Source organism: Natator depressus, chromosome 1 (assembly GCF_965152275.1).
Source record: "Natator depressus isolate rNatDep1 chromosome 1, rNatDep2.hap1, whole genome shotgun sequence".
NCBI lineage: Eukaryota > Metazoa > Chordata > Testudines > Cheloniidae > Natator > Natator depressus.
In genome coordinates this window covers 257,877,071-257,905,034 of record NC_134234.1, presented here as the reverse complement: position 1 = coordinate 257,905,034, position 27,964 = coordinate 257,877,071, and the positions used below count along the sequence as shown (strand labels likewise).

The 27,964-nt window shown below is 45.4% G+C and overlaps 2 protein-coding genes across 2 annotated transcripts in view; one reads left to right on the top strand and one right to left on the bottom strand.

The window, feature by feature from the left end:
• ACO2 (aconitase 2) overlaps window positions 1-18,342 on the bottom strand; it is a 31,068-nt gene extending 12,726 nt beyond the window's left edge. Inside the window, exons 1-9 of the mRNA XM_074941695.1 lie at window positions 18,259-18,342; window positions 9,860-10,002; window positions 8,258-8,516; window positions 5,933-6,025; window positions 3,497-3,655; window positions 2,884-3,034; window positions 1,442-1,546; window positions 780-871; window positions 33-138 (exon numbers count right to left, since the gene is read on the bottom strand). Coding sequence (XP_074797796.1) covers window positions 33-138; window positions 780-871; window positions 1,442-1,546; window positions 2,884-3,034; window positions 3,497-3,655; window positions 5,933-6,025; window positions 8,258-8,516; window positions 9,860-10,002; window positions 18,259-18,294 — 1,144 coding nt within the window. The 5' untranslated portion in view covers window positions 18,295-18,342. The remainder of the gene's footprint in view (window positions 1-32; window positions 139-779; window positions 872-1,441; window positions 1,547-2,883; window positions 3,035-3,496; window positions 3,656-5,932; window positions 6,026-8,257; window positions 8,517-9,859; window positions 10,003-18,258) is intronic.
• Window positions 18,343-18,646: 304 nt separating this feature from the next.
• PHF5A (PHD finger protein 5A) lies at window positions 18,647-26,042 on the top strand. The gene is made up of 4 exons (XM_074941693.1): window positions 18,647-18,782; window positions 20,919-20,942; window positions 22,451-22,617; window positions 25,239-26,042. The coding sequence occupies exons 1-4, from the start codon at window positions 18,731-18,733 to the stop codon at window positions 25,326-25,328; spliced, it is 333 nt and encodes a 110-aa protein (XP_074797794.1). The 5' UTR covers window positions 18,647-18,730; the 3' UTR covers window positions 25,329-26,042.
• The last annotated feature ends 1,922 nt before the right edge of the window (window positions 26,043-27,964 follow it).

The window sequence follows — 27,964 nt, the reverse complement described above, 5'->3', positions numbered from 1 at the left end:
GAAAAATGCAGACCAGGAAAGAGGCTACTCACCAACTCTAATATCCACTGGCCAGCCCTCCTTTTCTGCCACAGTGCCAACATCTGCCACAGGGTGCGCCAGGTCTGGCGTGAAAGGCCCATTGATATGGGGTTTCAGCTTTAAGAAACAATGACAAGTAACTGAGGAATTACACAAAGGCCAGAAAGGAAATGTTTAGCACATGGGCCCCCAACTCAATAAAATAAAATGTCTGTTTTACCCAATAATCAAAATAAATTATAAAAATAATTGATTTACTCTTGACCTGGAGAGTTTTTAAAATGGAGCTCTCCATTATGAGCACCTCAGTAACAGGAAGAGGTCAACAAATTGAAGAGCTCTCGCCTAAATTCTGGTGAAGGGAATACCTGAGGGCACAAGGAACTGAATTTACTAGGCAGACAACTCTGGAGATTCAGTCAGGAGACAGGCTTTGGAATTTATTTATTTTTGTTTAAGAAAGAAAACTTTATAGCATCACCAAGACGGACACTTGCTTGAATTGAGTCATCACATGAGCATTTTGCTGTCAAGCCTCATCCTTGCTTCATCCACCTCCCCAACTGTCTGTCACCCTTGTTTGTTGTGTCATATCAAGCTCTTTGGGGCAGGCACTGTCTTTTTATGTCAGCTATGAAGTGCCTATGATTCCGTAGAGCGCTATGAAGTATCCCATGTTAGACTCTTGTTCCTTATTCATCCAGGACAAAGTCATGTCTAAATGTTCAAGAAGAACGAGGTAGTGAAACGAGCCTCACCTCGCTGAGGTTAATTTCAACCAGCTGGTCATATTCGCAGCCAGCATCAGGCACCAAGTGTGCCTTGAATTCATCTGCCAAAGCAGCAATTTCTGAAATAAGAAAGGAAAACTGGAAAATGCAGAGGTCAGGAGAGGCTGTACACCTTTTCTCCTAAGGGACACTGCCCACAGGCTATTCCCAATCCCACCATTAACCAGGTACATTACCTGCTGATCTCCCCTCTCGCACCACATAACCCAAGTGATCACCACTCAGTGAACATATTTGATCTGGCCTTCTACATTGCGCATACCCTTGAACTCTCCTCATACACCTGGGATGGCGTGCCCAAAATGCACCCTCTTACTGTACCAGTTAGCTCCACTTCCACCCAACCCCCATAGCAAGTAGCATGTGAAATAACAGGTTCCAGAAGAGTTTGACAGCAAGAGTCAATGGGGTAATCTAAGGGGGCCAAAAGCTTCTAACACTCCTGAATTCAGTCTTTCTGGGGGTACTGATGAGGAGGCACAAGAGATTTCCCGCTTCCCCCAAGGGTAAGCAAGTGTGCCACCTCTATGGTACTGTCTGCCATAGGCACCACCCCTGTGCAACATGGTAGAGCACCCAAAGCTAGAGTAGATGGGCACCCTGACACCAGCCTTCCCCAAGCCTCTTACCAGCTCGTCCAGTCTTGTTCAAGTATTTCTTCATCCGGTGGTTATATGGGAAAAGGGAGGTGGTGGCACCAATCTCCGCCCCCATGTTACAGATAGTTGCCATTCCTAGAGACGGGCCGGAGGAAAGACCCACAAACTAAGTGACCGAGGATCCAAAGGCATTCAGCTCTTCAAACAAAAGCAAATCTACGGTGGAGACAGCAAGGCCAGGACAAAATGGGGGGAGGTGGGCACAGGAAAATAAGTCCACATCAGCTCAGTCTAAGGTCCATTTGATCCAATATTCCATCTTGTTAATGCCAGATATTTCTGACCTTTTGAATGCACATGACTGTATAGAGCTTTTAGTGTGGCGATCAGGGCTGGGGCGTTCTAGAAGGTAAAATGCAGCCGATAGGAAACAACCGCTTAATATGGTTGTATCTGCTGAAGCCACCAGGCATATTTTGCAGCAGTCTCTTTACTACCTGCACAATACTAGGGGCAGGGTTCAAACTCCTCCCCAGCTGTACAGCATTTCTCTAGCCAGAGGAGCCAGTAGTCAACTGATCTTGTTGACTGAAAAATGACAAAGACTGATTTAAATGGAGTAAAAGATATTCTTTCACTGACTGAGCATGGAAAGCCAGTATGTTCTTACGCCACTGGGATCAGCCATGAATTTCAAGAGCACAGTGGTGAAGTTTTAGGAGCATTTTAAATCTAGGTAAGAGTTTCATTATGCCAGTGCCACTTTTCACCTCCCCACAGGAAGGCCCAAAGCCTCTGTCTAGGGCTCTAGTCTAGACCAATCACCTTTCATCTCTCCCCCACTCCAGTTATCTTCACCCGCTCTTGTAAGAGGCCTTTCTTCAGCACCAGTGCATACACCAACACTCACTGTCAACCATCAGCTTCCCTTTCCTCCCTCTAGTTACACAGGCCTGATCAGGTGTTCATACCCAAGCACAGGAAGGTCAACCACCACCTGTATCCTGTCAGAACCATGAAGAAATCTCTCTCTCTCCCTCCTCCAAACATAGATGAGGCCCCTGCATCTTGCCAACTGTCCTGACTGGTCATTTAACAAGACTCCCCTGTTGCAGCCAGCCATTCTATGCTCCTGAATTGCAGGAGTCACAATTGAGTGATCACTCCTACCCTGGCGGGAGCTCTGGGCTTTTGCAGCATTCCCTCGCTATGCAGGCTGACAGAGCAAGAGATCAAAACTAGAGTCAGTGTCTCCCGGACACCAGTGCAGCACATTAACTACCAGGCCAGTTTCAGGGGTTGGGTTCTTTTAAAGAACTCCCATCATGTTCCTTTCCCACCCTCAGTCCACCAGCAGTCAATCCCCATGATCACCAGAACAGCAAACAGCATCAGTTTGTCCATTACTGTCCAGAGACCACAGCCTCCAGTAACAATCTACATCGCCAATAAATGAGATTGTGTTGCCTCACCGGTGCAGGAGATTGAGTCCACACCAGGCCCATGATACTCTATGATGGCACCTGTGCCACCTTTCACAGTGAGGATGCCGGCCACTTTCAGGATCACATCTTTAGGAGAGCTCCAGCCTGACAGCTCGCCAGTCAGTTTTATGCCAATAACCTAAGAAGCACCAACAAAAAGAGAAAGCTTGCTAAAATATGGAGATTTTATCTTTTGCTGGCTAAGCCAATGAGCATCTGCATGGATCCCTTTCCTCCTCACTTCCAAGTGACATCAGTGCCCAGAATCAGGGTGTGGGACAAGGAAGGAAATCCTGAAGTATCAAAGCCATGCTCCAGGAAGCCTATATTGCCAGGAGCCCTGAATCCTTTTGCAAGGCTAATTAATGGGAAATTCCTGCTGATGCATCCTTTGAGGCACAAAAAAAAAAGGAACAATGCAGGGAGTGGAGACTCAGAGTTGTGAGTGAAGCATGGTTTAGTTGCTTCTGGACCAGTCTACTTTCCCAAGGCTATAGTGGCTCAAAGTGCCTCATCTATCTGGGAAATTCAAGCTCCCCTTTAACTTCTCATTATTCAGCCCCTCGCCCATTCAGAACTAACCCTTCCCCCACTGTCTCACCTTTGGGCATTTGAGCTCCCAGGGGATGCCTGCCATGACATCTACTGCATCGGCTCCGCCTACTCCTATACAGATTCCACCCAGGCCTCCTCCATTGGGGGTGTGGGAATCTGTACCGATGAGCAAAACCCCAGGATATGCGTAGTTCTCCAGGATGATCTGAAACAAACGTAAGTGGAGAAACAAAGAACAAGATGAAACTTAGTGAAAAGGAGGGCCAGGAGCAGAAGGAGCCCTGGATCAGATCAGTGATTTAATTTGTAGGTCGTGATCTCAAGACAGTCACTAGCTTATTTCGGGTTGCAAGCTCATTGTCATTCCAACTGCATCTCCCACTAAAGCAGATTTGTCCAGTCAACGACAAGCAGCCCTTCACCAGATGCCAGGAAGGGATCTAAACCAGTCCAGGCACAGAGAGGAGCAGATATGAAACCAGTGATAATACAACATGGGACAGGGTTGTATGGGATCCACATAAAGTCAGAAGGCTCTACACAGATAGGTGTCAGAGGCAGAATCTGTTTCATAAAAACCCAGCTAACCCGCTCAGGTGACCCCAATGACAGAAAACAAAGGTTCACGCATTAACCTGAGACCCTCATTCATCAGGCCTGGCAAGGCCTCCTCTCCATCAGGTCCAACGAAGGTTGCCCTAGGTGCACCTCAGTCATTGGGGGTAGGGTGGCAAACAGGTCAGGGTTAGAACAAACACAACACCTAAACTACCCCTTTTCCTCCCAGTTATACTTTCAATGCCTTTGGCACTGGGGTGAGAGGGGCAGACTCGCCTTGATCCCACCCAAGAAACCCTTGAGCTTTATCATCTGATGAATAAGCCAGAGCCCCTGCCCAATGCTACTAAGGAAAAAAAAATATAAAGAACAGCACTCAGCACTGACATCCCCTTATGCCTGAAAACCCCAACCAAAGACAAACCCTACCCCAAGTGATGCTTTTACCCCAAAAGGGAGAAGTGCCAGAAACTCTGTAAAGGCCACTACTGCGATTACACACAAAGTGCTCAGATACTAGTGATGGTAGTAGAAAATACTACCATAGAGAGATGGTCACATGATAAGCGTTACCACATGGTCCCAGAGCAGTGGCAGAAGTGAGTTATTCCCACAGTTTCCTGTGTAGGCTCAGGTGACACTCCCCTTCCTCTTCTAGGCTGGCCCATTATGGGCTGAAGGTAACATATCATCTACAAGATGAGTTGCAAACGAAGAGACCTTTCAGGCACATCTTAAGTGCACTTGTCCCCAGACCCTCCAGTCAACTTCTTAGGTTTTACAATTGCACATTCCTCCCCCATCTCTTCCCTGTTTGTGTGGGACATTCACAAAATAAACAGGGGAAGCCAAGGGGAAGCCACAAAACAAAAGCATGGTCAAATACACAAAACAGACAAACTAAAAGGAACATGGGCTTTTCCCTCCAATCTCCTAATTACACCTATGGTAAGTATTACTTATAAAATAGGTTTAAAAGATTGCGAGAAACATGATTTTTTTTTAAAGTTGATTGTATTCTGTTAAGGATGCTAATGGAACATGAGATTCTAGAAACAGTTTTTTGTTAAAAAAAAGGGTACTTTCACCCTCAATGGAGTTTACTTTTTGCATTTCACAAGGTCTGCATAGTGACTCTAGACTGGTTATTGCTTTGCTACTCTCAGGCAATAAGACAGTGCTACTGTGTTTGGGTATCTTCTCCCCCATTCCAACCCCTGTTTTTATTAAAACTAAGATCATAAATATGTCTGGTTTTAGATTTTAAAAATAGACACTCCCTTCCCCTAAAGGCAACTTACACTGGGCCTAAGCTACTTCACAGCATCACTTTAGTGCCCCAGCCAAACCAAATTAAGCTAGCCAATTAACCATTCAGATGAAAGGAGTGAAACTCTGCCCCTTCCCACTACAGTTAGTGCCAACAATAGGCCATCAAGCATCAGATTACAGTTTGACCAGCGTAACCTTGGAGAAATGTAGTGGTCTAGGCCAGAGGTGCAAAGAGGTCACCTTGCAGGACAAACACAGCCAGTCTAGATTAAACATGGAGGGAGGGAAGAAAGGACGGAAGGAAGGAGAGAGAGGACACACGCCTTTCCTTAGAAGGAGGGATTCTTTTAGTACTTGACAGGTTTCAGAGTAGCAGCCGTGTTAGTCTGTATCCACAAAAAGAAAAGGAGGACTTGTGGCATCTTAGAGACTAACCAATTTATTTGAGCATAAGCTTTCATGAGCTACAGCTCACTTCATCGGATGCATGTAGTGAGCTGTAGCTCACGAAAGCTTATGCTCAAATAAATTTGTTAGTCTCTAAGGTGCCACAAGTACTCCTTTTCTTTTTAGTACTTGCACTCACGTTCTCACCCCACCATAAGGTGGCGAGCCATTTGCCATTCAAACACTGCAGTCAGGCACTCTTTACCTGGTGAATGATTCCTGATCCAGGTTTCCAGAACCCTACTCCATACTTGGCACCTGCTGTTGCTAAGAAGTTGTACACCTCCTGGTTAATGTCCTATTCACAGAGTTAAACAAAGCATTAGTAACACATTACTTTCAGTTTGCTCCCCACAGAGCCAGAGTTCAGCCACCCACCAGCCCCATGACCTCCTGGACATTTTGTAGGCAGTGGAGGGGAGAATGAAGTTCAGCATCACTGACTTCCAGGAAATCATTTAAAGGCCAGAAGAGACCACAACCATCATCTAGTCTGATCTCCAGCACAAAAGGCCATAGAATTTCACAGTGATCTCAGCACTGAACTCGACAACTTGCGACATCGCTAAAGCGTCTCAAGACTGAATTAGAATTACTGTTTAAAGTTATCAAACAAAACCCACACTATTTATAAACCATCCTGCTTCCATTTCATGGACTTCTCTTTTGCTTCCTTGGTTCTTTGCTTTGTTTAGTGCTTCGATAAGCATGTTAGCTCCATTGTACAGATGGGGCAATGGAGTCAGAGAAGCTAAGTGACTAGCCCAAGGCCAGACGTAGTTAATGGTAGAGTGGGAAAGAGAACTCAAGTCTCCCGTTCTACCAGCTATACAATGCTGCCTCTCGCTGTGACATCACAATCATCTGTAGGATCACAACTATGAAGCCTTCCAGGACAATCACTTATTGTCGCAAGCAGAAGACTATATGATGTCCAGAGATGTTCTTGGCAAAGCAGTGGGAGAGTAGATACGATAAGGAATGGGAGTGGACGATGACTTGGAGACCCTGTTCTCATGCAAACACTTCAGAATAAGGGGGGGTGGGAACTATGTGGAGATAGAGGAATTGTTGCTACACAGAACATTTACTGAAGTTTCCCATGAGGCAGCAAGGGCTCTTTGAGCTTTGTTTGCACTGGGAGTCAGGTCACTTCACTCTGTTTATGCAGCTCTCTTCCCAAACGGAGCATGCTGATGTGCCAGGAGCAGATCCAAGCCACTCTCTGCCCTGCCAGCATTCATTCCATGCCAACTGGCAACATCAAGAGCGAAACCCAGTCAGAGGCAGGCAGGACCTTCACTTGCTTTAATCACTGAGCGGATGGGGAGGGAGGGGGTGCCCAGAGCTGCAGCAGAACTGCTATAAAGAATACAATCACACCACAGAAAACATGTTTGGTGCCCAGAGCAAGAGCAGCGGGAGGGCAAGGGGTGAAGGGAAGAAAGGGAACAAACAGTCTAGTAAGAAGGCTCCAGATTCAGAACCTCTTGCACAACTCTCAAGCTTCCTGAGGCACAAAGCGTGGGACAAATACTCCTAATGAGGGGAAACTTGCTCCTGACCTCAGTTTCATGAGTGGCATAATTCACCTTACTATGATTTCCGGGCCGGGGGGGCAGCGAAGAAGAAGAGGAGGGATTCACTTACTCGGGCCAGTATCTTGGGCTATACATTAAATTAGATGATTAAGCTACAGCTCATCCCATGTGTACAGACTAAAACTAATTCACCAGATTTGATATCAAGGAAAAAGTTCTTCCTGCCCTTCAGGACATATGAGAAGGGCCAGCTTCCCTCAAGCACTGCAATCAGAATGGTCCAGTAAAACCAGAGGAGCTTATCCCACAATCTATCCTACGCCCTCAGGGTGAGGGAAAGGCATCAGTAGACCTCAGTCTTCCCATCTTCTACTGTATGTTTCTATCATTCATGAGGTTGTAGGGGAGGAAAGGAAAGGTCCTGCAGGATTTCCACCCCAGAAAGCAACAAGGGAGAGCAACCCTTAGTTGATGTCCTGATCTCTGCTAGTTAACGCTTCTCCCCCACTGCTTGATAGACTGCTGTATATGTGGCCAGGCATATTCTGGAGGTTTTCACATCACCATGCTGTGACACACCAGGTTTTGATCACTGCGGGAAGAAAATTTCTAGTGCTCTAGATGCAGCTATTTTCATGTTTCACCCCTTTAAAATGGCCTCCCTCTTCCCCTATGCCCAGAATACACCTTTTGCCTTGGTTTCCAAAGCAGATTGACTAAGACTGTCTTTTCTCAACATCATGCTTCACCCTTTAAACGGTTTGTGATGAATTTGTCTAGTTCAGATTGTAAGCTTCCTGGGGCTTGGACCTGTCACAACTTTGGTTTTGTACTGCACCATGTACATCTATGGTGCTATACAGTACATAATCTGGTGTGATTTCTGTTCCTTTGATTGTTCTCCTGAAAATCTGTTCTCTAGAGTGGACCAAGTGTTCCAAACATAGGAAAGAATTGTCTTATTTCATGGGTCTTGGTGCAATAATGACCTTAGCTCTCCGAAGATCCTTCTCAGACCCTAACTGGGCTTCAATGAGGTGATCACAGTGGATTGTGGAGGGCACCGCCACCCTGGGCAGGCCACTGCTGATGAACTGCAGCATTGCCATCTGAGCAGTCGCATCTTGCATGGCTACGCGGTCTGGCCGCAGGCGTAGATAGGTTTTGCCCCGCTCGATATCTTGTTTCACAGGGTCATCCAGGTGCCCATATACAATCTTCTCAGACAGGGTCAGGGGACGGTCTAGCCTGTGGGGAAGACAACAGGGAGGAATTTTAACAACGTCAGCTCATGTTTTTCAACCCTTCTGCCCCATTTAAATGTGCATCTTAAATGAACAAGGATACTCCTTTACATTTCCACACACATCATCCAGGAGAACCAGACTCTCAAGGCACGTTTTACACTATATACAGAGGGACCGCTCACTCCTCCCACAACACTGAAGTGCAGTTACTTCTGACAGCTGGTTAAAAGCACCCAAATATGAAAAAATGCAGAGGCCCTGGTTCAGTACTGACTCAGAAGGAAGAGCACTCTTTCAAGAGCCATCAGCACCCCTTCCTGAAGCATCCATATTTTCCCCCAGAAGTTTCCAAATGCACACATTTGGGTGCACTACAGGCAACAGTCATCCAACTCTGCTTAGCTTTTGAGATCACAGTCCACAGTGGTGCCTAAGAAGCGGTGCAGTTGCAGGAAACTTTAAAAAACAAAACAAAAAACCACACATACACAGAACCCACACAAGTCATCAAATCTACATGTGCCAGGCCCCATCGTGAGTGAGGATCCATCAGCGCTAGGAAACAAGTGGGGAGTTCAGGGCCTTTTCAGTCATTGGATTCCTCACAGATAATCTCAACAGAAACACCAATTAATGACAACGGTAATGTTTTCTGCGATGAACCTACTTGCCTACAATGGACTGAATTGAGATAGCCAACTCATTTCACAAAGGACTCAGAATGGCCATCACAAGGGCATGACTTTCAACCACTGCCAAGGTTGAGTCTGGAGTAAAACTGGTGACACTGAGGTCACACTAATCTCGGTGTCAGCAAACTAAGTTCAAAATTATGTATGCAAGGTATCCCTAGGCCACTTTTTACTCTAGATATCTGGACACATGAATACAGAATGATAATTTCATTATGGAAACAAAGTGCAAAGAAGAGAAGGGACACTTTAAGTGTCTTACTCATACTGATCACTAACCTCATACTGTTTACCATGAATACAAACAGACTAAGGTGTGATACACCAAGAGTCCCACCTGAAACCTGACATTAAGCAAAAAAAAAATATGATAATCTCCACTAGCTGGTATGAAATCCAATGCTAATACTTTTACTTCTTCAGCATCTCCTCCACTGCAGTGGCCTGATTGTTTGTACATAAAACACTCCCCCCACTTCTCCTCTACCACACAGGAGCCACCAGCACATAGAATTTTCATTTTTCAACGTAACAGCACATTAAAGCTGCTCTTTCCCCACTAGATTCTTCTTGTGCTACCACAGCCCCTTGAAGTCTTCCTTTCCTTCCCTCATTGTGGTGGTGGGTTCTCCAAACAACCTCTCACCCTTACCTTTTATGGACGATATTGATGTTTTTCTCAAGCATTTCATAATTTATGTATTCATTAGGCTCAAAGTGGCTCATGGCCACCTTGGCCCTCTGGCACAGGACGGGAGCTACATGGTACCGTCGTACCCCTTTACTCAGGATTTGCTGAAAAAGGAAGAGACAAAGATTATATTGATTATCTATCAAACATCTGCAGCAAAGCGATCGCCCACAAAAAACGGTAACAACACGTGTTTTCCAGCTCTGATTTCTAGGACCCTAATTCTAAGAGATGAGCAACAAACGGATTAAACAGTTTTAGCAAATAAAGACCTAGCATGTCCAAATATGCCCCCCACCCCCACCACCCCATGGCAGGGTTTGGGTTCCCATCCCCCCCGTCAGACCCATTTTGTCACAGTTATTTTAGTAAAAGTCAGGGACAGGTCGCAGGCTTTGTGAATTTTTGTTTATTGCCTGTGCCCTGTCCCTGACTTTTACTAAAAATAACCATGACAAAATCAACCTTACTCATGATTAGATGGCCATTGGCTGAGCTTTTCAAAGCTGCATAAGGAATATGGATGTCCAATTTACATTACAATTAATGGGAATTGGGTATCCAAATTTCTTAGGCACCTGTTGTCAGAACTAGAAATCTGGCAACTTTCACCAGCATTGGTATCACGTAAAGAGGAGACAACAGCAAGGGCTGAAGCTGTAATAAACCCTCATCATTGTAATATCTGAGCATTTAATCTTACTCCTGGCATTCCCCTTTATCCTTAATTATTCATTCGTTAGTAGACTTTTTCGGTGAGGGGCAGGGAACTCCAAATCCCACCCCACCACCTTGTCTTTTTCTTCTCTGGTGTGTTCTTCACAAAATAATCTTGACACCAGCCTCTGAAATATTGACTAAAGAATTGTGAGCTAATGACGCAAGATCATGACAATATTTGGATGCTCTGAATCTTATTTATATTGCCATCTCAATATCAGATGTATGAAAAAGGTTCGAGAAATCTAGGAAGATTGGGATTGACATTTAAATCGGTTGCATAGTCAGTTTTGTAATAGCAGCACTACCAACAACCTAAATTTGTCCTTTTATTAAAAAAAATCTGTACTATTAGTTGCGCCATTTTGTGGGGGAGGGGATCCCAATCAAAGCTTCTAGGAACTACTGCAATACAAAAAATAAGTGTCTCAGATCGTTAAAGCACATGCCAGTTAGGAAACACTATAAAAGGTACAAATGAGAACACTACTTCTAAAGGTGCAATCACAAAGCTATTCATTAAAATGAATCAGCTCCAACTCTTCTTTTTTGGTTAATAATTCACCACAGTTGGTGGATGTGGTTTAAGATTCAACCACAGACCAAAGCTCAAGTACTAGAGGTGAAACATTTCACTGTACCACTAACTTAGGCCTGGTCTACGCTGGGGGGAGGAGGGGGGGATGGGGATTGACCTAAGATACACAACTTCAGCTACAAAAATAGCACAGCTGAAGTCGACGCATCTTAGATTGACTTACCTTGCGTCCTTACGGCGTGTGGTCAACTGCTGCCACTCCCCTGTTAACTCCGCTTGCCGTGGTGGAGTACAGGAGCCGACAGCAGAGCGATTGGGGATCGATTTATCGCGTCTACACTAGATGTGATAAATCGATCACTACCCACCGATAACTCATTGTTCAAAGTGTACATGCTGATCTTTGATCAGCCATGTGACTTCCCCCAACTCCTTCAGCCCAGTTCAAGCTCACTTTTGTGTTACTGACTTGTCTGCACCCAAGGTATATCCACCTTATTGTGAAAGCCTCCACTCCATGCTGTAGAGGAAGGATAAACCTCAAAGATTCCACTATCACTTTCCAAGCCCAAATTAGTCAAGGCATTTTACTACATACTGCAAGAACTCTCACCGTATTCACTGTCTCCTCCCCCGTTTCTGGACTTCTGCCCAAGAACTCTTCTCTGAAGTCTTAATTAGTTTAACTCATCTTCATTCTCATGCAACTTGTGATGATTAATTTGGTTATGGGACCCTTGCCCTCCGTGGGACACCACAAACAAGAACTTGAAAAGGCCCTATGAGTTGGTAACAAGGCCTGAGAGGGGAAAAAAAAACAACAAAATCTCCTCCTACCCTCCTGTAACTTATGTCAAGGCTCCACTTCAACCATGACAGTAGGTGATGGATCAAGGAGAATTGGGACTAATAGGTACAAGGAAGAATAAGACAAGTTACAGATTGGTGTGGAGGGGCTTTGTTGAGTAAACTCCACCCGCAAAAGCTCTGCTTTGTATTGGTGGAATGGGTCTACATTAGGCATTTTAATCCATTTAGCTCACTGTCTACATAAGGAATTTTCAACAGTGGAACTACAGTAGCAGCCATCATTTTTACACCGTGAACTGGTAACAGACCAAAGAACACTTCCTAAGCAGATTACGTCTGGAAATTAAAACAATGGTAACGTCTCCACAACAGTCCGCTCTTTTTGTTTCAGTGCAGACTTTGGTATGAACAAAATCTGAAGCAGGGCTCCCCTGCCCTCAGGTTTTGGGAAAGGGTCAAGACTGTCTCAGTATGAATCCTAAAAGCTTGGAAGTAAAAGAAACCATTTAAGTTTTTGCTTCAGTAGGATCTTACACTAAATTAACGGCAAAGAGTCCTAGGGAAGGTATAAATATTTGGATGGTAACTAAGGCCATCAATACCAGGCAGTAAACCCTTACTTGAAGCCTGCCACAATCTCTTAGACTCACCATGGGGGAGGAGAGAAATGGAAACCTTTCAGAGATGAAAGTATTCCAGCCTGGGGAAGGTGCCAGAAAGACAAGGGAGAACAGGCTTCTAAGCCACTTCCATGTGGGCCATTTCTACTCTCAGAACACTGTATAGTATGCTGGAATGCCTATATCAGCAAAGCAATCCTAGTGTGGATGCAGTAAATACTGACAAGCACAGCTTTGTTGGTATAGTTTATTCCACTCCCATCCCTAAGCAAAACAAGCTATACCAAGTAAAATTGGTGTTTTGCCACCACAACTGCATCTGCACTGGGGGCTTTTGCCATCAGAGCTGGGCTGGTCATGGATTCACAACTCTTCACATCCTTAATCAACATAACGATGCTGGCAAAAGCCCCTAGTGTAGACATAACCTTAGGTTTTAGTAAAGACAAGAGACATACCCAAGAAGAGAAATGTGAACCATTTCATCTTTTCCACAGATGAAGATGATTAACGTGACAGTGCTGATTTTAAATTCACTTCTCTGAAAGTTTCTCCCTACTACTGTTACAACAATTAGCAATTACTAAACTCAAAAAAGCGATTTAATAAAATGGTAACAGCTCACCTTAGAAGCGGGGGAACTGAGGCACAAGTTAAGTGACTTGCCCGAGGTTATGCAATGACACAGTAGGGACTAGTACACACATCCTTATCTTCTGGACTATATGCTTCTAACAAGCAACACCTAAGATGAATATTTCTCTAATCTAGCAGTGGTTTTCTCTCCTATTTGCTTACTTTATACACAACTTGTTGTCCAATTCACTATCAGTTTCCTGTTTAGGTGGGTCTTTCACACAGAGGAAAAAAACACCTCACCCAGCCTTTGTACACTCTTCAGCCTGACAGCCTTCACCTCCTGCAAGCCTCAAAGACCCCAACCCGTCAGAAGCTCATGGGTCCTGCTAAAACCTAATGTGCCCCCCTCAAGGCTCATGGCCCACCTCCTCCTCCTCCGATAAGCCTTTGGAAGTTTATATAGGGCCCCACTCCCACCTTCACACTCTGGTGGTACTTTGAGGCTTCTGAGCCCCATCTTGAGGGCTTGTGACCTTCCCTGACCCTTAGCATGTCCTTCAGTGCCCTGACAGCTTCCAACCCCACTCCCGCCATGAGCTACCTTTGACATTCCAAGGTGCAATCTAGACCAGAGAGGGGCTGTGTCACCACTGCCCTGCAACCTGGGTGCTCACAACACTTTGCTGCTTTAGCTCCCAACCTTGGCTTTTTATAAGCAGCCAAACAGCATGCAGGTCACACCCTGAGCATCTGTGTATAACCACAGTGCTCAGAGTAGCTGGACTAGCACAGCAGCCTGTCAGCAAACACCAGCCACACTCTGACTTCCAGACACCTTGGTTACAACTTGTAGGGTGACCCCAATACTTCCAGTCCTGGATTTTCCACCCAAAATGTGTATTCTGCACTGTCCAGCCCTCTCCTGAACAGTCCAGATACATTAGGTGTATTGCCCCTCTAAGGGGATCAGCACACAACAGTCTGCTACCTTAAATGGAGTTATCAAAAAAAATTCACAAACACTGGATTAGTTTTAATTAAAGTAAAACAATTTTATTTAACTACAAAGAGATAGATTTAAGTGAGTAGAAGTAATGAGGCATTTTACTTGGAAATGTTTACAAGATAAAATGCTTTCTAAACTTACACTAGACTTGGTTCAAAGTAAGGTCCCTTACTACATGTTTCCAGAACATAGCTGACCACATTCTTCAGGCTAGAATCTGCTCCCAAAGTCCAACAGCTGTTTCTTTTGTCTTCTTAGGTGGAGAGAGAAATGGACAGGGAAAGAACTTGGGGGTGTTTTGCCCCTCACTTGTATTGTTCAGTTACCCTTTGAAATGCATTTTCCAGAGAGTGACCCCTAGATAAAGTTCTTTCCAGCTAATGCAAGGAGACATGAAGTCTGGGGGGGGATGGGGGGAGGTCTCATGCTGTAGTTAGCTAAAATGCCAGTCTGTCTGTTCCTGCCCCTTTTGCTTGCCAAAGAATGACCACTTGATAGGCGATGGCCTATCAGCTTTGATGACACTGGGTTAGGGTTGTCAACTTGTCCTTTGTCTTGAGAAACAGGTTTACCCACTCCCCAGACTTGTCTCGTACACACACTTCAGTCATTATTTCAGTTTATATTTATAAAACTTTTCATATAATGTTGCTACAGACATTTTATCATGATATTATTGACCAGCAAGTTACTAGTTTTTAAATGATACTTTACAAGGCATATTTTGTACACAAAGATTATTACAATAGCATGTAGGGTATGAATACAGGGGTGCATTTTATCACATACCTTCCCACCCCTCCTCCTGATAAGAATTGATCAGCTTTATCTAGTGATCAGGGAAGGTCTCCCTTGAAATCATACACCCACCAACAGCCTTAGGAAGGGGTAACCAATGGCCCCTAAACCCAAACCCTGGGAACTTTAGGAGGCTTTACCTCAGTTACCCAAAATAGTAGGTTTGCTAATACCTGAAGAGTTTAAGAGCTTATTTGCACGGGAAAATTGACTGGGATAAAACCTGGCCAACACCTAAAACTTAGGCTGACCTACCTAGATCACTTAGGCCTGTAAAAGACGGTGCACTCTGTGCAACGTAGTGACGTAGACCTAGCACCCAAGGAAGAGTTCTTCCATCAACCCATCTACTGCCTCTAGGAGAGATGAATTAACTACATGGACTGAAAAAAACCCTTTGTCTATGTAGGAAGCATGTACACTACAGCAACATAGCTGTGCTGCAGTAGCATAGACATACTCTATGTACACATGGCATTATTCTGGGATAGCTACAGAACTTTGGATTCACACCCTACCTTATTCACAAATAACATCCCCATGTAGACAATTCTCAAAACTTGTGGGGAATGGGCCCCCAAATGGTTTGCTGAGTCTTCTCCTCTCATGTATTTAATGTTTAGACTCTAAACTTTAGAGCATCAGGACTCGCTTTGTCCAGACCTCAGGAGCACAGTGCAATTTCCACTCTAGTTTAGCTCTGGCAAATAGAGTTCCCCCTTGCAGTTTCAATTCTTTACTTCGTCCTAAAATTGTTGTACAGAATTGCCATACGCTGTTCTAACGTGGCAGATATTTTGGTGCTGCTGTGGTTGGTGAAGTGATACTTATATACGTCCTTCACTGTCTGTGTAATGCTATATATATGCAAAAATTCCTTCTTGTCACCGACAGTGCTTAACCAGAAGCATATCTGATTATTAGGGCTCCATGTGTGTCACAGAGGTCGTAGAAGTCACAGATTCCATGACTTTCTGTGACCTCTGTGACTTCTGCAGGGGCCAGTGTAGCCAACTACGAGGCCAGCTGCTCAGGTGACACCAAGGACAGCCACATTGGCCAGCCGCTGGCGGGGCCCTGCAGTCAGCTGCTGCTCAGACACACCCAGGCAGCTAGCACCGGGGACCGCCTGAGGGGCGGCGGGAGTAGCTGCTTCCCTGAGTGGCCAGTGCAGCCGCTGCCAGTGGCCCCTGGCAGTTGGTGCCATAGCTGGCCACACCCCCATAGCAGCAGCCTCCCCAGGATGCCCTCCCCAGAAGCAGCAGCCACCGCCACCCCTGGAACACACCCCTAGCGGTGACCCCTTTAATATTTAGTCAGGGGTATTTATAGTATAAGTCATGGACAGGTCACGGGCAGTGAATTTTTATTTACTGCCCGTGACCTGTACATGACTATTACTAAAAATACCCGACTAAATCGTAGCCTTACTGATTACCTTTAGATTTGTTAGTATAATTCATATTCATTATAACTATTCAGCCTTTTTAAAGAAATCTAGTTTAATCATCAGACTAGATAGCCTCTGGGAAATAGTGAATTCCACAGATCCAATATATTATGTGCTAAGTATTTCCTTGTATTTCTTCTAAACTGACCTGCCATTCATTCCATCAGTTGACCCCTTGTTCTCACATGATGGATCAGTTCCTTATTTTTGTGCTGCCCTATTTTCTACAGTCAGAGCAATTCTTCCCGTTTTATGGAAGTAGTCATGTCCGTAGAAGCATTTTAATCAGTTAAATTAGTTATTGCAGTTAAAAAAGATTACAAAGGTTACTGAAGCAACATTTCAAATAATTTGACATATTATAAATTAAATTAAATAGGACCCTTTACATTTTAAGCATAAAATTAATATACTCTTCTACAGTACCTCCACCGAAGATTAAACACTTACAAATATATAGTGAATTAAGATGACACCACACTTGAGAAATACTATGGGTAAGTTAATACTATTTTACAGATTAGGAAACTGAAGCAAAGTAGTAAAAAAATGTTAGGGAATGTCATAGATAAAGTCTATGGCAAAGCTGGGAACATAATTTAGATCTCCTGACTCCCAGTTTCATGCTGTAAACGAGGAGCATGATTTTCCATGAACATTTTCCTTTTAAAAGAGAAAGCTATACCCATATACATGTCCGCAACTTAATAATGAGAACCTCTAGAGTTCTTCAAGTACAGATTTAGACACAAAAATATGCCTGAAGTACAAGAATCAGACTGTGCAGAAGTTATGTTGCAAGTCTGTATGAGTTTTAGAGATCATTACAGGTAGGGCATCTCTTCTAAAGAGTGTAAATTAATTCAAGTTCTAGTTGGCTAGAACTCGGATGGGAAGGTGGATCTCTTTCTTTCCTCACTATGTCTCATTGCAGACTCCCTGTAATTACTGTATTTAGGCCTAAGCATGCACATACACATTTTCCACTCAAAGTCTTGTATGCTAATACTCCAGTGGCAACTGGTGATTTTTGAGAACTGGTAAACAGAAGTGTCAAGAGGTAGAGTCCACTAGAGTTGGTTTACATATACAGTGAAATAAAATACAACTTTTATTGATGTATCTCACAAAAGGGGAGAAACGAAGCAACAAAACTTAACCTGAGAAAAAAACATGATCACTTTCATTTCTAACAAGTCAATGCAGGTGCACAGTGGCACCCACCCACCAGCTCTTGGCACAGACTGCAGCACAAATAACCTCCTCATGGCATCCCCAGAGGCCCAGGCCAGAGTGGATCCCTAGTTGGGATGCGAGGGCGGGGGTGAAGTTGGTTTAGTCACAGGCGGGAAGAAGTTTAAATTTGACATACAGACTGCAGAGCACCCGGCCCCAGGGAGGGGAGAACTGAGGCCAGCACAGACAGGACCTGGCTCGCTAGCAGCAGGTTTGCGAGCTCTGCGGTCTGCCCCCGAGGGGCTCGGCCCGACTCCTGTCCCCGCTGGGCCCCACCTCGCCGTTCACCTTGTCCTCACCTTGAGCAAACGCCACCGCCCGGCGCCCCCCGGCCGTGCGGAGGGAGCTTAGCCGGGGTGTCAGCTCCAGACAGCGGAGCCTGGGGCTGCCCCCGCCCTACGGGGACCCCGCTCCCCAGTCACTATGGAAACAGGGCCTGGGCAGGCGCGAGGGACACGCTGACCTACAGGGAGAACGAGGACGCCCCAGCCTCAAACCGACGCCCCAAGCCTCCCAGCTGCACCCGGCTCCCCACCGCCACGGGCCGCCCAACAGCACCCGGCTCCCCACCGCCGCACCCCGCTCGCCGCGAAGCGCTGTCACCTGCAGGCGAGTCACCAGGACGCAGTACGGCGCCATTTTGTTCACTGACAAAGATGATGTCGCATTCCAATTACGTCACGCGCCGCCTTTAAACAGTTTCATAAAGTGGGCGTGGCCTCTATGGCGAAAAGGCGGGGCCAAGCCCCGGAGAGGGCGGGACTCCGGCGACCGACTGAACGTAGGGGAAGGAGAGTGGGTGGGGTTTGAAGGTCCTGGAAGGAAAGTATCCCAAGCAGTGGGGACGCGATATCCGGCCTAACAGAGGGGACTCTGGGGCGGGCTCGGGGGAGCAAGTCGTGGTTGATGGGTGCTTTATGGACGAGGCTGTGGAGTGATTTAGCGTTTGTCATTGGGAAGCTCTGGCAGCTTTGGGGGAGAAGATCACGTAGACCCTGCCAGGACCTGGGGTGAGAGGTCAAGGGTGAAAGGCCTCAACGTCGCCCGCACGACACGACTCGTGCGGTGATGAGAAATGGCCAAACATCATCCGGACCTGATCTTCTGCCGCAAGCAGGCGGGAGTGGGTGAGACCCGGATGCCCTGGTTCCCGCTCTCCCGCGTCCGTGGGGCGGGGGATCCCAAGACTGTCCAGGGTCACCGCGGCCCCCGCGTGGGGAGGGGCGGAGCGCCCCACGCACCCTATCCCAGCAGGGGGGGAGGGGCACTTTGGCGGGCCGGCACGTGAGCAGCGCGGGGCACCAGTGCCGGGGAGAGGGGCCCGGGGCACCAGTTGGGAGTGGGAGGGGCACCCATGCGGGGGGAGGGGCACGTTGGCAGTGTGGTACCAAGATGGGTCTGGGAGTCAGAGGGACCCAAGTCCTGTTTCTGGCTCTGCGACAGAGTGGCTGTGTAAGCCTGGGAGGAATGTTTCTTGCTCCCCTCCCCGCTTTATGAAGTGCTTTCCGCTTGGGAGGTGCCCTGTCAGTGCTGGGGGTTGTTACTAACGTTGGGGTGGCTGCCACAAAAACGCATCCAAAACACTTTTCAGAAATAGCCTTGTCCTCCCATTTACCCCAGTCACGTGCCCTTCTCCAGGTAGCCCAGGGCTCTTGTCCTTGTGGCTCACCTGTGTGCTCCTGCATGCATGCTGTGTTCCCATATAACCTAACACCTTGCTGTGTGTGGCTGCCAACTTGTGACCTACAAAGAACATAAGGGTCTATTATTGTAATTCTATCTTTGTAGATTGTTTTTTACATTCGCTGCCTCTTAAGTGGCCAGATGGAGTTTAAACTGCCCTGTTGGTTTTAAATACTTTTAATTGCACCTCAGTTATTAGAAAAATGAATATAATATCTATGTACTCAACAGACTAGTTTGTATGCTTAAGCAGTCATAGTTGCTCACTTTAGTGACCAAATATCTTTGCTTTTTACTCCTATTATCCTGGCAGTGCCAACACAGCCAAGAGAACAAGTGGGAGAGTATTTTGGTTTTCTCATTATCACAACTGCTGATTTCTTTCCAGTTGTAGGGCCAAGTTCTGCCCTCAGTTAACTGTGCGGTAGATGTAACTGAGGACAGAAGTTGGTTTGCTAAATCTATATAGTGGTGATGGGGCATGAGAGAGAAAGAGACTAGCTTGATTCTTGGATCCAGAGCTGGCTGGCTCAGAAAAAAAAAAAATTTGTTTGCAAGTGCAAATTTGAACTGTTCTCATTGAGCCAAGGGAAACATGGAAACCTAGGTGCTGTTTTCAAAGAATCACTTTTCAGAGTAGAACTGTACCTTTATGGTGAGAGGCCTAACTCTAGCTGAGACCTACTCTTCCAGCCTGGTGGGTATCTATCTGTTCACTGGTGACTGAATCTTTGCTGTGGTGGTCACTGGGGCATTACAACTCTCTATAGCTTGATACTTACTGTAGTCATCTATTAGTGAGACAAAGTGGGTGAGAGATCTTTTTTTGGACCAAATTCTGTTGGTTAGAGAGACAAGCTTTTGAGCTTCAGAGCTCTGCTTAAGGAGAAGAGCTCTCACCAGCAGAAGTTGGTCCAGTAAAAGACATTACCTCACCCACCTTGTCTCTCTAATATCCTCGGACCAACATGGATACTGTTACAAGAATACTGCATACATTCATCTACGGTATTATTTATTTAATATTGTTTTGAAATCTTATAGACAAATGGTAATACTTTTTTCAATTAATTCAAATAACATCCTGAACATAACCTGAATATGCTAGTAGCCTTCAGAACCAAACATAGACTTAAACAAAATATTTGAAAATAATTTCCTCTCTCAAAACCTCATCCAGCTCCCATTAATGCAATGGAAAATTTCTGCCATGGCCTGTGTATAGGGCTCTGTTATTTCCTTGCTGTTGCTAATACTGAAGCAGCGTAGTGAATGCAGCACTGTGCTGGAAGTGTGAGTGGTGCCATTGAATGCTGCATGGGAAACATTGAACTCTAAACTCTGGTCTTGGCAAATGTATGTCCAGAAGGATGCTTACTGTTTACTATTAAAATGTATGTATTTGCTATGTTAAGGCTGCCGTTGTATTTTGTTAAATTAGTTTAGATTTTGAACAGATTTAAAAAAAAAAACATTAAATCATTTTTAAATCGGAGTTGTCCTATTTAAAACAAAAGTTTTATTTAAACCAAAAGTCTCTCTGTCAAAAATAATTCTTTTTTCTGCTTTACTTATTGTAGCTATTGGAAGACTGTGTGAAAAATGTAAGTATAACATCTGCATGGGGTGTTTTGTGAGAGCATTGTCATGTGGTTAGAGTACACAGCTGGGATTTAGCCTGGATTTTGTTTCCAGTTGTGCCACTGATTTTTTTGTGTAAGCTTGGACAAATCACTCTTTTTGAAATGGGAAAACCCACGTGGATGTTGTGAGGTTAAGTTGATGAATATGTGGAAAGCACTTTGAGAGGCTTCTGTGGGAGATGCCATACAAGCACAGAGTATTACGGTATGTGTCATGGAAAAGGTACAGGGAAAGGGTCCTACCTGTGGATAAAAAAACAGGTTTGTGGCCAGAGTTTAGGGAACTGGGTTTGTACTGATCAGTTCATCATGATCCACTTGTATTGGAAAAAGATAACTTGGTAATTTAAAAGAGGAAAAAATCCATTTTCCAAAAATGCCTATTGCACAATTTGATAAACACTCAAGTCATAATCCTGAGTGTGGGAAATACACAGCAAAAATTATCTGAAACTAGGACATGTGAAGAGACACAGAACTAAATACATTCTTCTCCTACTATAAAAGAGGCAACGTGGGAGAATGAGAGGGTATGATCAGTCCTTTCATGGGCACAGTATAAATGAAATAAGGGTGTTAGCCTGTGTCTCAGAAAATAGTGGGAAAAGGAGCAAAGGAGGGAGAAATTTAGTCTGACATTAGGGAAGCATTTTAAGAGTATATGGCCGGTGGAATAGATTCCATAGGAAGTAGTTGAAGCCCCATCGCTACAGAGATAAGAATCTTTAGTTGGGGTAGGGATTAGATGACTCAGGCTTCATATACCCTTTTCAGTTCTAGGTCATTGATTTGGGTATAGTCCAGGACACTACAGACTGTCACTGGCATCTGATGGCTATATGGCCTATGTGAAATGAGTTGTTAGGTTTTACTCAATTCTTTGTGAGGTTTCCACATCACAGAAATTGTTGTGGCTGTCTACACAAATTCACCCTCTTTTTGGCCTTCTCAGAAGTCAAGGATCAAATAGGTAATGAAGACTGAACCTCCCCTTTCATCCTTTGGAGGTCATACTTCAGTCTCATGTTTATGTAGTGGTGTGTGAGAAGCTTGCACTGCTGCTGCCCATGTTCTACCTGTCCTGTAGTTAGAGACTGTCTGGTGCTGTCAGTTCAGCAACTTTTCACAAGTGCTAAATTTTGTCAAAAAGTTTAACGACACAGTGGTGGGATGATGTAATGAAGAGTTTTGTAAAATGTTGGCTGATCAGAGCATTGGCCCTCATCTGTGATTCTGATTGCAAAGCAAAAAGAATTGAAAATGAAGTTTTGAAAGATACTGGCTCTTCTACTTGCTCATTCACTTCAGAGAAATAAAATGGCTTTCATATATCAGCGAGATGGAATTTCCCAGCTCAGTCCCACTATTTTAGGGTGTATAGGGGAGTTGTTTGGGTAGGGAGCTATCCCCTCTCTGTGGGAATGGTGGAGAAGGAAACTCTTTAGCTGAGTACTGTGCTCTATTTGTAGGTGATGGTAAATGCGTGATCTGTGACTCATATGTGCGACCCTGCACACTTGTGCGCATATGTGATGAGTGTAACTATGGGTCGTACCAAGGGCGCTGTGTGATCTGCGGAGGTCCAGGAGTCTCTGATGCCTATTACTGCAAGGAGTGCACCATCCAGGAGAAGGATGTAAGTTGGATGCAGTGCCTTAAGGTTGTCTTTCTGTCTCTTGTTGAACAGATGTGGTCTTTATTTAACAGTCATGCTTATCTTTAAAGGCAGCCGTGGTCTTGTGGAATGAGCATGGAGCTGTGACTTGGCACACCTGAGCTCTAGTACCAACGCTGCCACTAGCTTGCTATGTCACCACGAGGAAGTCACATCACCTCTCTTTCATGCATCTGGGGATAGTGATGCTTACCCACCTTTGTAAAATGCTGTGAGATCTACAAATAAGCCCTGTGATATTTCTCTCGTGCCTTTCATCCCAAAGGATTGGAAAATACCTTACAAACCACACGTATGTGGTTCACTTCATCCACCCATTGCCTGTAGCATTACCACTTAAGATGTTACCTTACTAGGTCTCACAAGCTAAGCTTTATCAGGGTCGGGCCACTAGCTTAGAAATGCTCAGATGCTGGAAAAGCATGTGACTACTCCAGTCAACACTGAATCAATGGCCCTGTGTGCGCGTGGTGCTGTAGGACATCCAGTACTGCTGGTGTTTTCCTCTCGATTAGATGGAAAACAAAAGTCATGGGCCACTTGTAGCTGTTAAAATCCCATGGGGGTTTTTATAAGAATATGGGTTATGACTCTGGTGTCCTGATCAAATTCCAACTCAGGTAATTGCACTCTACAGACCTAAAACTCCCTTTCCCATTTTATTTGGATATGAATTTTTCACTGCTGTGGGGTTTTATGTACTGTTGGCGAACATATTCCAACCTAGAAGTGGCCTCTTTCCAGTGGTCCTGTTCCATTATGTTTCTGTAGCAGGATCCTATAGTGCTTAATGACAGTGGGGTGAGAGTGATCTCTGCATAAAGAAACACAGCCACCTTTGAGGTGAAATATGGCAGTATAACCATGTACAGCAGCACTACACGCAGTTAGAGCAGGATGTGAAGAATACCACCTCCAGATGAAACGGCAGGTGGAACTTAAAGAGATGGAATGAAGTGATTAAAGGTGGACACCCATTTCCTGTGGAAATGTGTCTTGAGAGGGTTTTTTAAATGAACACAAATGATCAGGACCACATTACTGCTTCTACAGACAGAGCTCAGTGTCTGAAGCTTTAACACTCCCTTAGTTTAGTCAGATGAGTTAATCTTGCTTTCCCAAATGCTCTACATTCAGCCCCAGACAGAGTCAGGAGGAATGTATTTCCATTAGAATGTAAAGCAAGAAGGCAAAAAATGGATGAAATGGGCTGGAGGGAATATCCTCCATGTAAAGGGGCAAAGGTGCCTGGGTCCTGTTTCATGGGGGACGCTGGTTCCACTCATGCCCCATTTGGGGCAACAGGTCATGCCATGTCATCCTGGAGAGCTGTGGGTTGCAGGGAGGGTTTCTTTCTTGGGGCTAGAGGTATGCGCATGTGCCAAATCCTTTTGAGGGGGTGGAGGAATGAACGGAAGCCTGTAATGAAGCTGCCAGGTTTATCACAGATGCTCTGAATTGTGGGAGGAAAGGTTTGGAAGGGCCCCACCTAGGAGGTTCAAAGTGAAACCACAAGACAAGAGCTAGAGGCTGGTTGGTGTAGGCATATATGTGGATGTGGTGGGTAGGGAAAGGAGAGACTTGTTTAATTTTTTCCCCTCTTCTATCTCTGCCATCCTGCCCATCTCATCTCTTCTTTCCTCCCCCATAACAGCAAGTTTTGGTGCCGCAGCTTGGGTGTGGTCTCTGCAGTGGATGACATCTGCCCAAAGGCTTTCTCATCTAATCCACTCAGGCTTACGCAACAACCAGGGACACGTGTTCCAGTGCCCACTGGGCCCCTCAGCACAGCGCAGCTGCCGACTCCAGCAATAGCATTTTGCCCTTGAGGCGCACAGATGCCAGGCTGAGTGACCCATGGGCAAACGTTCTCTGGCGTGCACATGCACATGTCCATCTCCCATTATTTGTATTTAAATTTTTCCGTCTCCCATAACTCACAGCTGCACCCTTGATTTATTCTCCCTAACCTGCTCCTCTCATGTCTGGCTTTCCCTCTAGCTGGTGGACTGGGATATGGAGGCCTTCTCACATACGCTTGCTATGAGTACCCCTGCACCTGCAAAATGACCATGTGACCTTTACATTGAATCAAGTTCTATTCTGATGTGTCTAAATTGTGGGGTATCTGGGAGTTGCTTTGGCTGTGGGAACTGAGGGCACAAGGAATACTTGTTGACACCTAATGGAAGTAGGTTCCTCTTGCCTCAGTGTGGGGAAAGGTTGTTCCCCTTGCCCCCATAAGTCATGTGTATCCTAGCTTAGAAGGATCCAGTCTTGGGGCACTGTACATCTCTTTCATTAAACTGATTATGTTATTCAAACTGTTCTCCATGCTCCCCTGAAGAAGAGAAGGCCCTAGTTAGTGTTAGCAAGGCTTCCCTCCTCCCTTCCACTTCCTCAGTTTTGACGGCTGGAGCCAATGGAGTAGAAGGGAAGTTTGCCTGCATGGGTGTTTCCAGGAGGTGTTTTTTGGAGTGGAAGATAGTAGTCACTCTTCATACCCTACTCGGGCCTACATAACTGGACTGTTCTGCTTGCCGTAGCTCTAACTGTGTCCTCTTCTCTCTGTATGTTTCCAGAGGGATGGCTGCCCTAAGATCGTCAATCTGGGCAGTTCCAAGACAGATCTCTTTTACGAGCGCAAGAAGTACGGCTTCAAGAAGAGGTGATCCACCCTTGGTGCTGCTATGCCCACTGCAGGGTTGGGGAAAGGGTCTTAAAGCATCTCTGGACTTCACTGTTATTGAGAACCAATTAATCTTCTCTAAAGTCTTACAAGTTAAATTATGTGTGAGGGGTGGAAGACTGGGGATTGGAACCTGATAGCTGAGGACTGCAGATGGCAAAAGTAGGCTACTGATTCTTGCCTTCTCTCAAGCGTGGCTAGTGTCTGCCACACAGCTCTGCAAAATGCCTGGTGGGCAAGCACTTACATTCTAAGGGGATCTGCTCTCCTATCAAGGTGTAGCACTGCTTTTACACGTCTTGTCCCCTTTCTGGAATTGGGGGGTCACCTGCAGTTCTCCTTTCCGTGCACTCCCTCTCCATTGATAAGAAGTCTTCTCCCCTGGCCACACCCCCAAAGTCTGAAGAATGAGTTCAGACTGCCGACCCACTGAAACTCTCTATGTATTGTTATGCAGGGAGGCTAGCATGCTCATGGCTGATGCCCTTTTCATATGAGCACAACCGTTACATGTCCCTATGTTTTCTTCAACTGATTAACCGAAGGCCCTTTCTGTAACTATCTCTGCAAAATGTACACCAATAAAGTTTTTTTCCTTTTTCTAACAGAAGGGTTTCTCTCTAGTTCATCCCACCCGTAGTCCTCCCGGAGTTTCCTTTTGTCAGGTGATTGAGACACTAAGAACTTAGGAATTGCCAAACTAGAAATGAACAATGAGCCGTCTGTTCTCTGACAGTGGCCTGTCATGGCTACACTGACCTCTCTGTGAGATGCTTTGGGGAAGGACCGCCGCTTGCTTTCTCACCCCAGTCATTGATAATTTTATGTCCTGAAGCAGAGTGTGGCTCGCTTTGTGTAATCCTTGCCTTTGCTAATGTGTCTGGATGTTGTTTCACTATGTAAACATCCAATCCCTTTCTAAAAACCTCCTGAAGTGTTTGACTCTATCCCTGCTGCAGGAATTTAGAGCCTTCTGTGCTGTAGCTGGAAACCAGCTATTCTATTCCAGACTAATAGCCATATACTGAAAACTAGAGCCTGCTTGTTTGCTGAACATCAGCAGAGGCTGTGGACTCCCAGGCTGCTCAGCACAGATCTGGGGAAGGAAATATAGATCATGTACGCGTTGTACACACCTCCTTCCCCTTCCCTACTGACTAGGAGCTTGCAAATCATGTGTTAACTTTTAAGGAGCTGCTTTTGTGAGCAGGCGGGGCAGCGAGAAACTAAACTGGATTTGGGGTACAGTAGAATTCCCACTTGTGGTCTAGGGTCCCAACAAAGATGTAGTTTGGGATGCAGTATTCATGTCTGAGCCTGTTGGCATAACTAGAAGTATCATCCAGGCAGGGATCGCTATAGAGAGACGAGGAATATCCCTTCCCTTTCCCCCATACAGCTGTGCATGCTGTTTCCTCATCACTCCCAGGCTTGCTACTGCTGTAGGGAATCAAGGGCTTATAGCTTAAGAACTTTGATTACTGGGTATATAGCTCCATGTTCTGGTAGCTGTGAAAGAGTTAAACTGCCTTATGTAGTGTTTCTCATCCATTGGTTGAGTGGAGGCAGAGGGTTGTTTTTTTCCTTGGCCTTGTCTACACAGGCAACTTTGGAGAAGACTTCTACTGCCACTAGTGTGTAGCCTCGGTCAGTGCCAGTGCCTCTCCTGTGCTGCTACCGCAAGGGTGGGAGATTGCCCTAAAACTGCTAGTGTAGATAAGGCCCTTGTGAAGCAGAGCAAGAGATACAGTAGGGTAGCACTGCAGTGAAGATTCAGTCTTTCTTATGTGGTTACTTGTCTGGTGTTCATTAGTTTCTAATCACCAGACACAGACCCTAGAAAAGAGGAGCTCTCTGAAACAGAGAGATTCTGTGTGATAAGAACTGTGAGGTTAATTGCAGGGTCTTTAAAAAAACAATCATTAAAACTCATTTAAATGAGTAGAAAGTGCTTGCCTTGGCAGCTGTGAAGACCAAAGTCCTTTCTTTAAGCCCAGAACCGGTTCAGCAAGGGCACCGGCAGTACAAGCTTCCCCCACACGCTGCCCTCCTGTTGTGCTGCAGCCCTGCCCTGGAGGGGCCTCTGGCAGGACTTTAGAAAGTAGTTCAGTCTCAAATGGCCTAATTCAGAGGTTCCCAAACTGATCTGTGGGATGGTCGGTGCAGAGAGCAGTGTGGTCTTATAGTGGCACTCATTATAGTGGTTGAACAACTAGGAGGTATGCGACTAAACTGAATTAAAGGAAGCTAAATATGCATGTTTGGTATTCCTTTTCCACATACGTCATTGCTGTAATTACTACAGGGATGCTATGCATCTGTAAATGGAAGAGGAGGTTTCTGCAAGAAAATCCCTGTATTTACAATGTCCACACTAAAAAAAAAAAAACTGGAGAATTCCTGGCCTATTTAATACTTAGCCTCTCTGCTCACAGTGCTAACGAGGTGTTTATAGTGTTGTGGGATGTGGACACATACCCTGAGTCCTCTTTCCCCCCACTCCCCTCCACGTGCACAATGTCACCTCATTTCATATCAGTTACCAGAAAGGTGTCATAACTTTTGGTTACAAATAAGATGAGACAGGGTCATATTGGACAGGTAAATGGCTCTAAAACC